The 14852-nt window shown below is 39.6% G+C and overlaps 1 protein-coding gene across 1 annotated transcript in view; it reads right to left on the bottom strand.

Moving 5' to 3' along the window:
- LOC137605748 (ryanodine receptor 1-like) overlaps positions 1–14852 on the bottom strand; it is a 41482-nt gene that overhangs the window by 16902 nt on the left and 9728 nt on the right. The window contains exons 31-69 of the mRNA XM_068330454.1: positions 14644–14758; positions 14383–14515; positions 14192–14286; positions 13982–14117; positions 13693–13879; positions 13469–13580; positions 13242–13362; positions 12925–13094; positions 12608–12828; positions 12437–12527; positions 12205–12345; positions 11959–12122; positions 11779–11857; positions 11481–11570; positions 11259–11399; positions 11098–11175; positions 10948–11023; positions 10729–10852; positions 10318–10433; positions 10147–10214; positions 9930–10051; positions 9748–9797; positions 9547–9607; positions 9328–9454; positions 9134–9245; positions 8951–9032; positions 8498–8628; positions 8098–8418; positions 7771–8011; positions 7581–7668; positions 7379–7471; positions 3763–3933; positions 3570–3629; positions 3318–3452; positions 3098–3210; positions 2894–2990; positions 2701–2810; positions 2557–2608; positions 2376–2468 (exon numbers count right to left, since the gene is read on the bottom strand). Of these exons, the coding sequence (XP_068186555.1) occupies positions 2376–2468; positions 2557–2608; positions 2701–2810; positions 2894–2990; positions 3098–3210; positions 3318–3452; positions 3570–3629; positions 3763–3933; positions 7379–7471; positions 7581–7668; positions 7771–8011; positions 8098–8418; positions 8498–8628; positions 8951–9032; positions 9134–9245; positions 9328–9454; positions 9547–9607; positions 9748–9797; positions 9930–10051; positions 10147–10214; positions 10318–10433; positions 10729–10852; positions 10948–11023; positions 11098–11175; positions 11259–11399; positions 11481–11570; positions 11779–11857; positions 11959–12122; positions 12205–12345; positions 12437–12527; positions 12608–12828; positions 12925–13094; positions 13242–13362; positions 13469–13580; positions 13693–13879; positions 13982–14117; positions 14192–14286; positions 14383–14515; positions 14644–14758 (4717 nt within the window). The remainder of the gene's footprint in view (positions 1–2375; positions 2469–2556; positions 2609–2700; positions 2811–2893; positions 2991–3097; positions 3211–3317; positions 3453–3569; positions 3630–3762; positions 3934–7378; positions 7472–7580; positions 7669–7770; positions 8012–8097; positions 8419–8497; positions 8629–8950; positions 9033–9133; positions 9246–9327; positions 9455–9546; positions 9608–9747; positions 9798–9929; positions 10052–10146; positions 10215–10317; positions 10434–10728; positions 10853–10947; positions 11024–11097; positions 11176–11258; positions 11400–11480; positions 11571–11778; positions 11858–11958; positions 12123–12204; positions 12346–12436; positions 12528–12607; positions 12829–12924; positions 13095–13241; positions 13363–13468; positions 13581–13692; positions 13880–13981; positions 14118–14191; positions 14287–14382; positions 14516–14643; positions 14759–14852) is intronic.

Here is a 14852-nt window from a genome sequence, read left to right as displayed (position 1 = left end):
TAAAGCCCTGCAACATTTGTCCTAGGTGCCTTGTGCATCTAATTAGATCACATAATTAAGGCCAAAACCTAATATTTATTAAGGAACATGTTTCAGCAGTGCAGCCTGTTTTAGTTCAGTAATACATACTGTATAACCGGACTACGTAAAGAAACTGACAAGCCGGTGAAACTGACTCGAGGTGTTCAAGTTCAACTCGCATTCATTCTCCTTTCACACAAGTCCCTACTTTTCCTGTCTAATGAACATACCATTTTTTCCCTACGTTCCATAAATGCAGCATTATATATTTTAATGCACCGTGATGTGAGGGTAGAGAGTGACCTCTATTGCTTTTCTCCAATTCTTTACCAACTTTTGTGTGCTGTGTGATTAATTTACTGTGTGTGTTGATTAAAAAAAAACACACCCTCCACTGATAAATAAGGAACAGTCAGAGAAAATCTCATTTAACTATTAAATGCTGCTTATATTCTACTAAGAAATTAAATTTGATGTCTCCATTGTTTAATAGAATATTATTATTATAATTTTCTTTGGTATTAGCACAAATTCATAATAGGTTATTACTACACTTCTAAAGGGTCTAATTGACTCTTGCACACATTCTGTCACTCAACTTTATTAGTTATGGAGTTGTTACACTACATCCTCACGTTTGCTGGCTGGAGCAAGCGTTAGACTACAGGAAACAGCCCAATTGAATTAGCATTTTAGTCATACAGCTTACCAAAGCGTCATCATTGCAAACAGTCCTGCAAATAAGATACTTTGGACCAGAGCTGTAATCTTTGCATGAGATATTTTTTTTTAGAATTTCAGAAGTATCCACCTTCATCTTAAGAAAGTGTTAAATAGTGAAATAAATTTAAATTGGTGCAACTGAACAATCATCATTGGTAAGTTAACAGTAATTACATGACATAATGAAACATAATCAAATGAGTATCTCAGAATCCAGAGGGCAGACTGACATTCCTCTGTTCAGCAACATCACAAATCAATTGATAATTTTCCAATATGGACCCTGGAACAACCCTCCCACCCACCTTCCCACATCCAACCCCCCTCCCACCCACCCACGTATGCCTGCCGACGCTTTACCCACTATGTGTCGTGCTGTCGGACGTCAAAAGTAAAAACTCGCTAACTGTCTAAAGAATTCTGACATTGGACTCTACACTTCATGTGTGTGAATTGACCTTTGGGACTAAAACTATGTGTCAGAATCTATAGTTTTAAATGTTTCATGATCTACGCTGGCTTTCACTGTAGTCTGTCAGTATGCTATGTCAGTGGGGGGAGGGAACATTGATCAGTAGCATTCAGTTAATGAATTATATTATGAGAATGAGTAGGATTACATGGAGCAATGTGGAAAGAGACAGAGGAAGACAAATGGAACAGCTGTATAAACTGGGAGGAATGACATCATTACAAAAATTTAAAAAATAAATTAAAATCAAATCACTAGTCACTTTAAATAATACGGACTGATCTGTGAATTTGAGAAGAAAAAAAAATATCCCACATAATCTGCAGGCTTTGGTGTCTTTTGGCGAATCAAACTTCCCAGTTTGACATAAGCCCTCACACCTTTGTAGAAATAAATTCATAATCATTTCTTTTAGTGTGTACAGACTATTGTCTGGAGTATTTCGAATAGTTCAGCTCGAGTTGCTTACAAAAATAAATTTGGAAACATGCATCTCAATAAATGACTTGAAACCTGGTTAAAGCAGTAAAAGCCTGCATGGTGGCAGCTGGAGCTGTTTTTCAAAATAAACCACTTCCTGTCCAGAGTAATAGTGTGGTAGGTATCAGGTATGACAGAAGGAAAAACTCAGTGCTTTATTTTCAACTTAATATTTTCCAAAACAGTTTAAAGGTATGAATGACAGCTTTTTAGAAATGATTTATTATTAGTGTGAGTTCTATGGTTTTAATTATTAAAACTATTACTATTGTTTATGTTAAAATTGCATTCTGTTATTTCAATTTAATTTGACCCAATCCAGATTAGAAGCACAAAAAGAGAAGACAGGACTGAAGATACATTTAAATAATTAAAAATACTCTTTTGTCATTATTTGTAGCAGGATTTAAAAAGATTAGAATACATTTGGTAATTGATATGATTAAAAAAAAACACTGGATTGGAGCTTTCATTTTCTAACTCAAGCAACTCACAATGAATGAAGCCCAACATACAAACAGAGGAGACAGACCGCAGACAGAACGACGGACGGGTCATGAGACAAAACAAAAGAAAGAGATGTGGTTGTGAAGTAATGTGCCGATGATGAGGTCACTCAATGCGTTGAGAGCTACCGCTCCACTGTGTTCCTGGTCCCCAGACCCTGGCCGCCCATTACCAGTTCTGACTGTCGCACCTCAAAGGACATCTCATCCTCAGCATTTTCCACCATTTCCTCTCCCCCTTCTTCTTCCTCACCAATATGGCAACTCTGAAGAAACGATGAGGAAAGAATTATGAGCGTTTTAAAGTACGTGCCAACCCTGAACTTAAAGCGCAAACCCTCTGCAAAAACTCACTTTTGCCATAATTTCGGCATATGCCATATAAAGATGGTCTGTATCAAGTTTACTGAAATTGAGAAGATGGAGAAGACACCTGGTGAACAATTGGAAAAGTATCATCCTATGATTTTCAGTGTGGCTCACAGATGAACATCTGACCTCTTCTCTGTTAGAGCGGTACGACTAAAATGTAGAATAAGCTGGTGAAGGGGATCAGGCTTTGTTTCCTTCTCCTCCTCTTCATCTCCTTCTTCTTGATCCATTGCTTTCTGGGAAGCACATGAAAAAAAGTGGAGCCAGCAGCGACACAGAAGAAGTAGTTTTAGATGAAATAATGCGTTATCACACTCACAGATAAGTCATCTATCATCCTGTCTTCAAATGAGTATCCCTCAGTGTGCAGCCAGTTGCGTTTGTATCCTTCGAGGAACATGTTTGAAGCTCTGTGCCTACAAATAAATTAAAAAAAAAAAAAAGTTTTTCTATTTTCATCATCTGCTGTGATGAGACGTTTTATGATGATCCCATATTAACTCTGCTCTGATAGCTAGCTCACCTTGGAATGTTGTAAAGCGGCGTCATCCTGAAGCAAGCGACCACAGCCCTGCGTCTCTGCTTGGACAACAGTTTGTGCCACACCATCTTCTTGGATTTAAACGGGTGCTCTGTCTATAACAGAGAAAGAAAGTCTTTAATGCACTTAATAGTTAAGTATAATTTGGTACCGACAACACCGGATCAACTCCAGTTGGTAGGATTGTGAGTGAGTTGCTCACCACTTCAAGATGGTAAAGGACAGCAGAAACCTCCTGAACTCTCTTGACAACTTTCACTGGAGCATCGGCATCTTCAACCTTCCCCGCCATCTCTTTGTACAGAGCCATCTGCCAGCGCATGGATGGGTTGTCCACCTTTCCGCAACACAGGGACACCAAGCTGTTTGTGTTTTGACTTATTATCTGTTATGACATGTCAGATTCCGTGGGAATAAATACAACACGAACTGAAAAACCGTTCAGCATTCATACCTTGCCTTGAAAATGAAGGTTGTTCTGAAGGAACTCTCTTACTTCTTCGTCAGTGTCTCTCTGTAAAATAAATCACTTGTCAGCCCATCGTTTTGGAATATAAAACAGGAACTGGAACGGTAACCACAAAATGTTGTATAACATGATTTAATCACATATTTAACGGAATAAGTCAAAGCCAATAACAAAATACCAAAGAGTATCTGATCTTGGCCAAGTTGATGAGCTCCTGATCAGCGGGAGAGCACATATTGAGGCCTATGGGGAGCATCTTTTTCAAAGCAGCCACAATAAGTGAAGTCTGCACAGAGTAACGATCCCCCCGCCTCTTCTTCTTGGTGCGTTCGGTATCCGAGCCCCCACCCTAAGAAAAAGGGACAATAAACCGAAAAAAAAAAAACCATTCACGGTGTCTCATAAAATGCCAGAGGAAGGTCACCACAGTTCACATTAAACACAACGCAGCATCAATAGATACAGCTGAATCAGACACGGATATAAACCCTCATTGGTAATTAATTTCTATAAGAGTATAATGCAAATGATTCTAAACAAAATGCATTTACACATATCAATACAAGCATTACTGTTTTGACACACTCCTACCTTTAGTTACGAGTACTAACAGTAGGTCTCCATGTAGAAAAACCCAGCTCCAGTCATTGTGAAATCTTTCATTTTTGGATCCATTAAATTAACTTTCTTAGGAATGTCTACTTCCTGTTATTCCCCCAAATATAAACTCATATTTTCTCTGCGCTCAGAGCGGTAAGTAGAGGGTATAGTGAAAATGTGAGGGCAAAGTGAGGATATAGCTGGTTTTGGCAAAGGGAAGCTGAAAGGAATGGCTTTTATAAAAAAATTAAAAAAAAATCAGTAAGAATGCATTTACACAACGTGCATCAGAAAACAAATTTCATTCACATGACAACCCATTCAGCATCCATTGAACAGGATAAACTAGATTCTGTAACAAATGCAGCTCTTAATGATTAAAATGTAAGATAAAGTTAAAGAATGCAACGGTTGAAATTAGAATTAGACTCAAATTAGTAGACTATTAAATTCAAACAACTACTGTAACTCAGACTGTCTATGGGACACGCCCATTGAACTCCTGTTCTGTTCATGTCAGAGGTCAGTCCTTATGTTATCAGCTCTTTCTGGAATCCTCCATGAAAAGTAAAGAAATGAAAGCTAATAATGTATAAATACATTAAATAACATGATTGTTGGTCTATTAAATAGATGCTTAATAAATTGGTCACAACATATTTCTATTTGAGCCACACACTGTACATAGAAATAAATGTAAAACAGCAACAGACACGTCACACACGTGTTCAGTGTCACGTTACCAGACTAACTTTGGGACTTTTGCAACAGTGTTGATGAATTATATAGAAAGTCTATTCACATGTATGGCACCTAGAAATTACTGGGAGCACCTGATTTGATCTACTAACCACTAAACAAACTCAAAGTCAATAATTCTGTTGTGTGTTTTTTTACAGTGGCTCAGGTGTGTATTCCCTCATCTAGCCTTATGTAAATCATGTCCATTAAGAGGCCCTATGATGCTCCATCCAAGTTGAATAACAAGCATCAGTGCCAGATATGCATAAGCCACTGCTTCTACTTCAGTTCAGTGTCAGATGCTAGTTTGTTACGGAAATCTAGTTTAGGGGAAACAGGGAGCAAAGCATTTTGGGAAATAATTTAGATAAATAAGAGTGAATTAATGTATTGGTTAGGTTCATGGTCAATTTGAACACATCCTAGAGAAAGAAACTAACAAATGTGTTTCGTTTTGGGGTTGTTTTTTTTATTTGTTTTTTTTTTAATAAATCTGCTTCAGTGATGTTAAGCATCAAGTAATGTGTTAGTGTTGGTTCTAGGGAGCGTAAAGGAAACTGAACTGTGAAATGACATTTGTAGAGGAGAGAAGAAAGAGCACAGAGAAGGCTAATAACATCCCCTAGTGGCAAAGAGCTGCAATACAAGAGCTACCATTCAACCATCCTTCAATGACAGGAAACCAAAAAAAAAAAACATACTAGAAGACTCCATCTATGATCAAAAAGAGCAAACTCAGTGACGGGATGATGGCACTGCACTCTCACTGCCTCCCTGGGTTTGGTGTAAAGCCCAGTGCCATGAGCCCAACTCTACAGCCGAGTACTTTCATCAAGCGCCTCCAGACTCCCCCCTCACACACTGGCAGGACTGGGGAAAGCCTTGCACATGGGGCCCGCCCTTTTTGTCCAGTGATCCTTAATCAAAAAAATGTGACTCCCTAATGCCTAATCATTACAGTTTGTGTTTTTTCTTATGTGTAATGTTGTACTAGTTAAAGTCTTGGGTGTGAAGGTTTAAATCAGTGAGTCTGTGAGTCACCGAACGAATGCAAAGGCTAACACACTGGTGTACAGCCATATGAACGCAACTGTAAGCGGATCCTGACTCCATCTGCTGCTCCTCTGAAGAAACTTCTGGCCAGGATTTTCAGATGTTATTAATATAAATTAGTGTATATTTATAGCAACGACAAATTCTCAACTGAGTTTTGTCCCGCCCGTGTTGAACTCCAAAGTATTCATGACTAACTGGATGCAGCTGCTTGTAAAGAAAAAAAAAATTGTCACTGGCACTAAATTAGATTTCTCAGGGTCACATCGCTCTCATTGGAATGTGCGTGCCTTATGGTGAGTCTGCGCACAGTCGAGTGTGTATACTTGTGTGTGTATCTTTGGATTTATGCGGATCAGATGTGCCAGTGTGCTGGAGAGGTTGATGAAAAGCTCCCTCAAAAGTGAGGTGCCATGCGGACAGCACAGCGGTCGTGCACAAACACAGTCTAACCTCTGAGTCCCCGCCCTGGAAACCCAGCCGCAACACAAAAGAGACAAGGGGACAGCCAAAGAGAGAATAGTGTTAAAACAACTGCTATCGTTTTTCAAATTTTTGCGAATTGAAAGACCTCAAAAAGTTATAGCAGGCTTCAGTATGTTTAAACCAGCCCAGTAAACAAGAATACAGTATAAAAAAGGGAATATTTAAAGTTAAAAAAAAAAAAAAAGATGGCAAAATATGTAATAAATGCAAAAATAAGAATACAGTACTAAAAAATAAGAATACAGTATTAAAAAACAAGAATACAGTTTAAAAAAGGAATATTGTAAATAAAAAAACAAAACAAACGATGGTGAAAATTTGCAAGAGATGCAAAAATAATTTGTTCGATCTCTTTTTTAATATATATTAGATACAGTAGTACCTCGAGTTACAACCAGTTTTTTTTTAGATTAGAGCATTCTCTCTGTTCATATGTTTGACATACGACAGAAAATCTGAGATACAAGCCATTTTTTGTGTGTTTCTTTTCATGCTTTATAATTGTTTATGTAACTTATATATAATAGATTACATGATATGTTTTTTTCGTGATTTAGAGGGTTTGGGGCTTTTTTTTTTACTAGGCTGGAATATGGATTAAAATGATTTTAGTTATTTGAAATGTGGAAATGTTGTTTGACTTTAATGGAATTATATTTGTATCTCAAGGTACTACTGTATATTTTTCCTAATTCTGTACTATGTACAATAGAGTTTTAAAAATATAAACTGGCTGAAAATGGGCTTTATAAATACAAAAAAAAAATCTGATAAAAGAACAAGGTTACAAATGAATAAATATATCATGTAACGGAATTACGCAACACACCGTTAATGTTGAAATATACACACTACGCCTGTTGTGACGCTATACCTGACCTGAAGCAGCACAGCTCTGCCTCTCATTAACTCACCTTGCTCATTTTGCTCTTGCTGTCAGCAGTGAGGAATGACATGTTATTGATCTCATTCATCACCACAAAGTTCTGTTCCTCCCGTTTGAAGTTCTACAACAGGGAGAGAGAAATGGGATACATACGGGGAAAAAAAATAAAATAAAATTGTGTGAGCTGCTAGAAATGGCTGCATTCAAATGTCAGATGAACGTATACTCACGTGAGATTTGGACCAGAAAATAAAGACCTCTCCGACCATTCTGAAGAGCTCTTCTGCATCTGGGTCTGGACACGTCAGCCACCGAGCCCTGAGTCAGAAAAAAGCTTCTTGAAACGATCTTGGCTAATGAACAATAAACATTTTTAAAGTGGATGAACATAGCACGTAAACATTTGTGGCATTTTTGTACCTATTGTTGTCCACATAGCGAATGAGTAAAGGGTAGAGGGCGTACAAGTCCCTGCAGAGGACAGCAAATTCATCCCGTATGGTACCGTCCTCTTCGTCCCCCTCTGATTTCCCCTCCATCCGCAAATGGTCTTCCTCAGCCACCACCTTCGAGGTGCGTTTCTTCAACTTCTCCATCGTTGGGATGAAGTGGGACTTCAACATTTCTGGTTTCGCCCTGCTGACAATGGGCTGAGAAAACACTGGAAAACAAAACACACACACACCGTCAGTCACCTACGCAACAACACACTCACGCACATTTACTCAGGCTTTAAAGGACGCTCACCAGCCAACCTCTTCATCCAAGATGCTTCATCAATACCCAGATTGTTCACTACGATTTTCATGATACTGCCCAGCAGCTGGTTCAGGTGTTCTGATGTGACATCCGTGCAGAGCTGGCTCTCCATCTCTGGGAAGTTCTCGAGTCCTCTCTCCCACCAGCGAGGCAGGTAGTTGCACAGCATGGGCAAAGTGATCTCAATCACGTGAGGCATCTCGGTGTATCGAGCCCCCGACTCCGCTAAGTCTCCGATCTCCTTCAGCAGAATGTCCAGTTCCGGGATGTCAGGACATAATTCCTGAACCTCGTTGGGAAGACCCAATACTTTACCGGAGAAAAAAAGTCAAAATTAAAGATTTTGATTGACTGCAAAACAAATCAGATTAAAGATTAATCTACTCACTAGCTCTCTCTCTTGGTGTCTTTGTCGTATAGACGGAGAAGGCATTGAATTCATTTAGATGAGGTTCCAAGTAGGCCACAGGCATAGCTGCTGCTAGGTGAGCTAAACACTCCCCAAGAGCTGGCCTCTGCCTGTGAATGCAAAGGTTACAGTATTTTCCGCACTATGAGGCTACCCTAAAAGCCTTTAATGTTCTCAAAAATGTACAGTGCGCCTTATAATTCAGTGTGCCTTATATTTGTAAACAGTTTTAAAATAGGCCGTTCATTGGGTTCTCAGATGAGTTCTCAATTCGCAGATGTAAGCTCAATCCAGTGCGCCTTATATATAAAAAAAATTTTTTTTTGATCATTCATTGAAGGTGTGCCTTCTAATCCAGTGCGCCTTATAGTGCGGAAAATACTGTAATTTCAAAAAATCAACAGATCATAATGTACACAGATATGGATTTACCTCTCTACATGTGGATTCTTGACAGTCCCAAGGGAGTAGATGCTGCACATGATGCGATAACATGACATCTGTAGATCATCAACTGTGCGTCAGAGACAGTGACAGGCACAGCCGTGTCAGGATACAGATGGATAAACGCAGACCGTGCAAAATGAGACACGCTACTGAGGTGAAAACACTCACGTATGACGTCATCTCCAAACTGATGTTGAGCAATATGATCAAACAAGGACGTGAGAACCGGGAGCAGGGCTATTGTTGTGTAATTGATGTTCTGTGATACACCTTTCACTTGCTATAGAGGTAAAGGAAAAGCAACAGATCATGTGCAGCGGTCGATGACGGCTACAATTTAAATAATGGCGTCCTTTCGTTACCTGATTTCCCTTGGATACTTTTCCCAGTTTGAGGTTCTCTACCATCTTCTCAATATCATCAGCAGCACTCTCAAAGAAAGACCGCAGACCTGCTTTAACAATCTCAGGTCCAGACTTCATTACTGTCCTAATCGAGGAAATAAAATGGAAAAAAAAAATGAGAAAATGTGTGTCTTTATAATATTACTCAGCATGTTAGAAGTTTAAATAATACTAAACCTTGCATCCAATGACCGTGCCAGAATGTGAAGGCAGTTGACGATTGCTGAAGCATCCGTTCCTGCAAATACAAATCAGTTTCTGCTGTTTGAAAAAAATTGATGTCACTGCATTCTGCACTCAAATTTAAACAAGAGCAGCTACCTGTCCTTAAAACCTGGGTACCATACCACCTTATGAAACAAGAAACTAACATCTTACCAAAGAGCGAAACTCTGTGTCTCACCAGACCAGACATTTTACAGAAGATACTATGATGAGACGGAAAGGAAAGAGACAGAAAGGAAAAAAACAAGGAAAAGGAAGTAGTGGTAACAAGGGAAACGTGACATAAATAAACATCAAAAAATGTCTTTGTGTGACATATGTACAAGAAAAATCACCTCGCAATCATCTCCTTCTCCTTATTGGAGGAGTGGCCACCACTACCCAGAACCTTGGCGGGCGTTGACAGGAAGTAGAGGCAGTGGTTTTTGAAATACTGGTTGATTAGAGGCATCAATATCTGAGAGAGAGGATTTTCATTATTTTTAATAGAGTGATGAAGGCAGGCAGGGTCATCAAAATTTTGACTGCTGATACTTTACACCAAAGTCTCACCTTGGCAAAGAATTTGATTTCCTGTTCATGAGGTGACTTTTCCACTCGTCCGCTGCTAACCACAGCCTCTGTCAAAGGCAACGGAAAACATGGTGATATCCCCATAAAACTGGCTAAAAAAAAAAAAGGAGCCTCTTTAAGATTTAAGCAAAAATAATTGAAGCACCGTACCAAGGTGAGCGATAAACTCCTGTGCAATTTCCATCCATTTCAAAAGCTTCTGCAGAAAACCGTAAGCAAATCTCTTCTCAATGGATGAGATGTCAGATTCCATATCCTTCAAGCCCCTGAAGTCAAAAAGAAATTCAAGAGTTGTACTCTATATTTGAATTTGCTTTTTAAAAAAATGGCCTTTTTTTCTTCTTTGGCAGGATCTTTAGTTATTATCACAAATTATTACCAAAGTATCACCTACAACTATAAATACGTGAATTTTTACTTTTTAGTACTGCTGCATAATGGCACAGCAACATGCAGCCATCATGCAAAAAGACATATGTACGTAATATACATAAAATGCAACGCATGAAACAAATACAACTACCAGATGAATGTTCTGTATGAATTGTTGTGCATTATTACCTTGTCACAGCATATCCATTAAGCTGCAGGAACTTGAGCAGCTCGTGAGCTTTCTCTCGGTCTCGTGCCTTTTCTTTTGCTGTCAGAGTATCATAAGGAACCAGCAGAGGATGCGTTCCACCTCCTACACAAATACAGACACAAAAAAAGGAAGTGAGCAAGAAGTCAATCTCTGGTTTTACATCCTTACTGACCTCATATTCTCTGCCCTAATTTCACCTTTTGACTGCAGCTCCAGCTTTTTCTTCCGTCCCCACGTGTTATGGTAATTTTCTGCCAGTTGCTCTGCCATTGACTGTGAACACACACACACATGATGGTTATTGATCAGATGCTAATAATGTGCCAGAGAGGGCTAAATTATTTTACCTGCAGGTCTCTTGACAGAGCCATGTGTGTGATGTCAATCGGCTGTGGACTGTAGCCATGGCTTGGGTCATAAGTCGCCTTAAAAAGAAAATAATATCATTACACAAAACAAATAAATAATATTTTTTTAATATCAGTACATTTGTACAACCGCTCTCCACCTGAGCAGTCTGTGAGATTTTTCGTGATGCTGCCTTCTTCTTGTCCAGCTCCTCTTCCTCTCTAGCTTTATCGATGTTCCACTCCCATGCGATCATGGCTTTGATGGATTCTTTGATCGGCCAGCGGTAGATCTCTTTGTCCTGCAAGACAAGATGTAATGAGATGGAAAAGCTGACGAAACTAAAGTATAGCAGGATTCAACGACATGACTGTAGACTTACCTTCTCTGAGAAGGTTTTGTATGGCCTGAGCATGGGATGAGTTTTTGCATTTTCATCCAGCGCCTCACCATATGACCAGTTATTCTGAATCTGGAATACACACATAAATACCATATGTACTGTAAGTTTGATTCATACTCAACAAATTTCTTTATATATGCAGCAAGTGTGCATCCATTATTTTAAATTAAAATGCAACTCTACGGCCATTCCAATCAACTCAGTTGAGCATGTTGTTCCATAAGGAATAGTATTAGACGATGGTGAGTCATTGTAATGAATTACAACAAAGCATTACCTTTTCAAAGGCCCATTTATCATGTGTATATTCTGCATATTTGTTGATGAAGGGATCCAGTCTCTCAGGGATGATGGTGCTGTGGATAAAGGAAGAATCACACATCCGTTACATTTAGCTTCAATGTTTAGACAGTAAATATTTTCTCTCTTGAGACACTATAACAAAAAGTCCTCTCACTTTGTGGTCTCAACTGGTTTAGGATCAAAGTTTCCTTCTGCATCTACCGATGCCTTTTTCTCCGTTTTGGAGGAGTAGCTGGCATCTACATAGTCAGGTGGAATCGCTCCAGCAATTGCGCAGATACAGGGCATTGAAATTTTGAAAATCTCGGCATCAAATTTCTGAAATCAGAATAAAAAAGATATCACAATAAGCCCATACAGCGTGTAACGAACTGATGATCTACTAGTGCAGCAGCTCCACCTTATGCGCCAGTGATTCAAAAATGCCCCAGAACAGCTTGCGGGTCAGATGCAACTCCTCTTCTGATGCAACTCCAAAGTTGGCCCAACCATTAGGAAGGCAATAATATTTCCAACACCGCTCATAGTGATTGGTCAAAAGCTGTGGGAAGAAGAAAATATGAGTGAAAGCAAAAAATGAATACAAAGCAAATATGTGTGCTCAAAGGAAAACATTATTTTTTTTCTTTTACCTTCAGTGGCATTTTGGCATACTCGTTGAGAATAGGAACATCGAACACCAATCGTCTCAGCAGGTGTTGAAGCATTGATGGACGAAGATGTCTGGAAGAAAAAGAAATTTAACTTCGTCTATGAACTCCATTAATCATCACATAAAACATTTCCCATAAGCTTAAACTTACTTGCACAAACCCATGAGACATTCTTCAATAATATCTCTTTGGGCTTTTGTGAACGCTCGCCCACGAGACAGTCGATAGATGGTGTGCAGCATGGAGTCAATCATTATGGCTCGGTGGTCACTGCCAGCAAAGAGCGGGGCGCACTTGGTGATGAGTGGCAACACGGCGGAACACAGGTACCGGTTCAAAGCGAGGGCCATCTCTGTCGTGCTGAACGCAGCCTGTCGGAGAAAAACTCCAGGCGTGAATCAAGTCCAGGATGGAGGTTATAATCCAGCTCTACCCAACAACAGTATATTGTTGGGTCAACGTCTCACCGTGTCGAGAGAGGCGGCAGCCCTCATGTCAGGCAAAAAGCCCACCTCCAGCACATGGAGCAGGAAATCCTGATTGTCGATACCATACACTCTGTCCAGGAACAGGACCATGGGAGCCTTGTGATCCGGAACAAAACTAGCTGACATCCTTGGTTCGATGATGCTGTTGTCTGAGCAAAACATAGAGAAAAAACAGTCAGGAAACAACATTTACAAGTTATAAAAATGTAATTTGATTTGACTAATATTGTACTCTATGCATTGATTTAAGGAATAAATATTACAACAACTAGTATAAGGTTTAACAAAGAAGCTACCTTTCCCAAAGGAAGGAATTTGAACAGGTAGGCTGATGACTCCCACCAGATCCTCAATTGGTACCAGAGACCTCAGAATGGCCCTGATCCTCAGAGCCTCTCCCTTGCCAGCCTGAATCAACTGTGAAAACCAAAGCACGTTTTCTTCAAAGACATTTTCAAATGGATTTCCTATTTCTGAATCTATTTGATGAATCCAGTACGGTAGCAAAAACAAAACAGCTTACATGCATTTCTGGAGCACAACGTCCCAGCAAGTCAATGAGAGCTGAGTAGAAAGACATGATGGCATTTCCCAGGTGAACCCTGTTCTCTTCATGTTGCTCTTCTCCTCCAAACCTGACAGATAAAAGATCATGGTTGCACATCTTTCTGCAACAGTAGCATCTAAAGATATGGAACACTCTTTTTAGTCCTCATAAAACACAATTAGAAAGCTGAAATCTCATACATGGGAAAACGTCTGTCTTTCTTTACACTGGGGCCATCTCTTGCTGGGTCTTCGGATATTTTGATGGCCTCCTCTATTGCAGCCAGCAGACCGTTACCGCCCTCCCCTCTGAGGGCTGGACCGAAGCATTCAGGTCTACGGATGAGGAGACGGACCACCACATTGGCATTCTCTTCTACACTCTCTCCTAAAGCAGAGAAGAAATCATGTTGATTGTTATTAAGAAAGGAGAAAAACAGGCACAATAGAAATCAATTTTGCATTGAGTAGCGAATGAAAAAAATCCTACCATTGACAAATACAGCAAAGCGAAGAAAGTCAAGATATTTCTCTCCACCACAAGGATTCCAACCAATGTCGGGGTAACCTTTGGACAGTAGCATCGGACAGCTCTGGAGCCCACATCCAGCTAAATATTTCACCACCTGGAAATATAATCAGAGTGTTCAAGTGACGAAAAATATTGCATGAAGAATACTTTGTCATTGCTTGTTTTTACCATTTCTAGATCCTGCTCTTGGAGGGCCAATGCCAATTCGTTGTTGTCAATACAAGAAGCTGCAGCCACGTCCAATGGAGTGGAGCCACGCATCCCTAAAGAAAAACACACAGACCGTCCAGCTTTACCACAGGTCACGTAAAAAGAATAAACTTCCCACAATTAACCGGAGGTCAGATAAAAACAATCACCAAGGCCGATGCCACTGTTTTGGAGAAGGTAGCTGAGGTGGTCGAACATTGATCGCTGATTTTGACGACTGATTCGACAGAAGTAGCAGAGAAAACGGCAGCAGTTTGTCACCACTCGAGGGAATCTGATTTCCTGTTGAGATAAATGTTAAAAATGTAAAAAAATAAATTTAAAAAAGTCAAATATAATTGGTGTTGGTCACTGAGAACATGGTCATTTTAGAACATTTTATTTCATCTTAAAAAAATTTTGAAGTTTACCTTTGAATCCCCACCTCCCAATACATTAACCATGACCTCCATGACAGTTTCATGCATGCCCAGAGCTCGCATCAAGTTGGGGTGCTGATAGAAGACTTTATTACTCATAATGTTCCTAAGAAAGACAAAAATATTCCTTACTGACACACAGTTTCTATTGCATGATATAATCAGTGCATGTTCTTAAGAACTTATAAAATGGTATATTA

Source organism: Antennarius striatus, chromosome 13 (genome assembly GCF_040054535.1).
Source record: "Antennarius striatus isolate MH-2024 chromosome 13, ASM4005453v1, whole genome shotgun sequence".
In the NCBI taxonomy this organism is placed as follows: Eukaryota; Metazoa; Chordata; class Actinopteri; order Lophiiformes; family Antennariidae; genus Antennarius; species Antennarius striatus.
The sequence above is the reverse complement of the archived record's forward strand: the minus strand, read 5'-3'. Positions and strand labels throughout refer to the sequence as shown.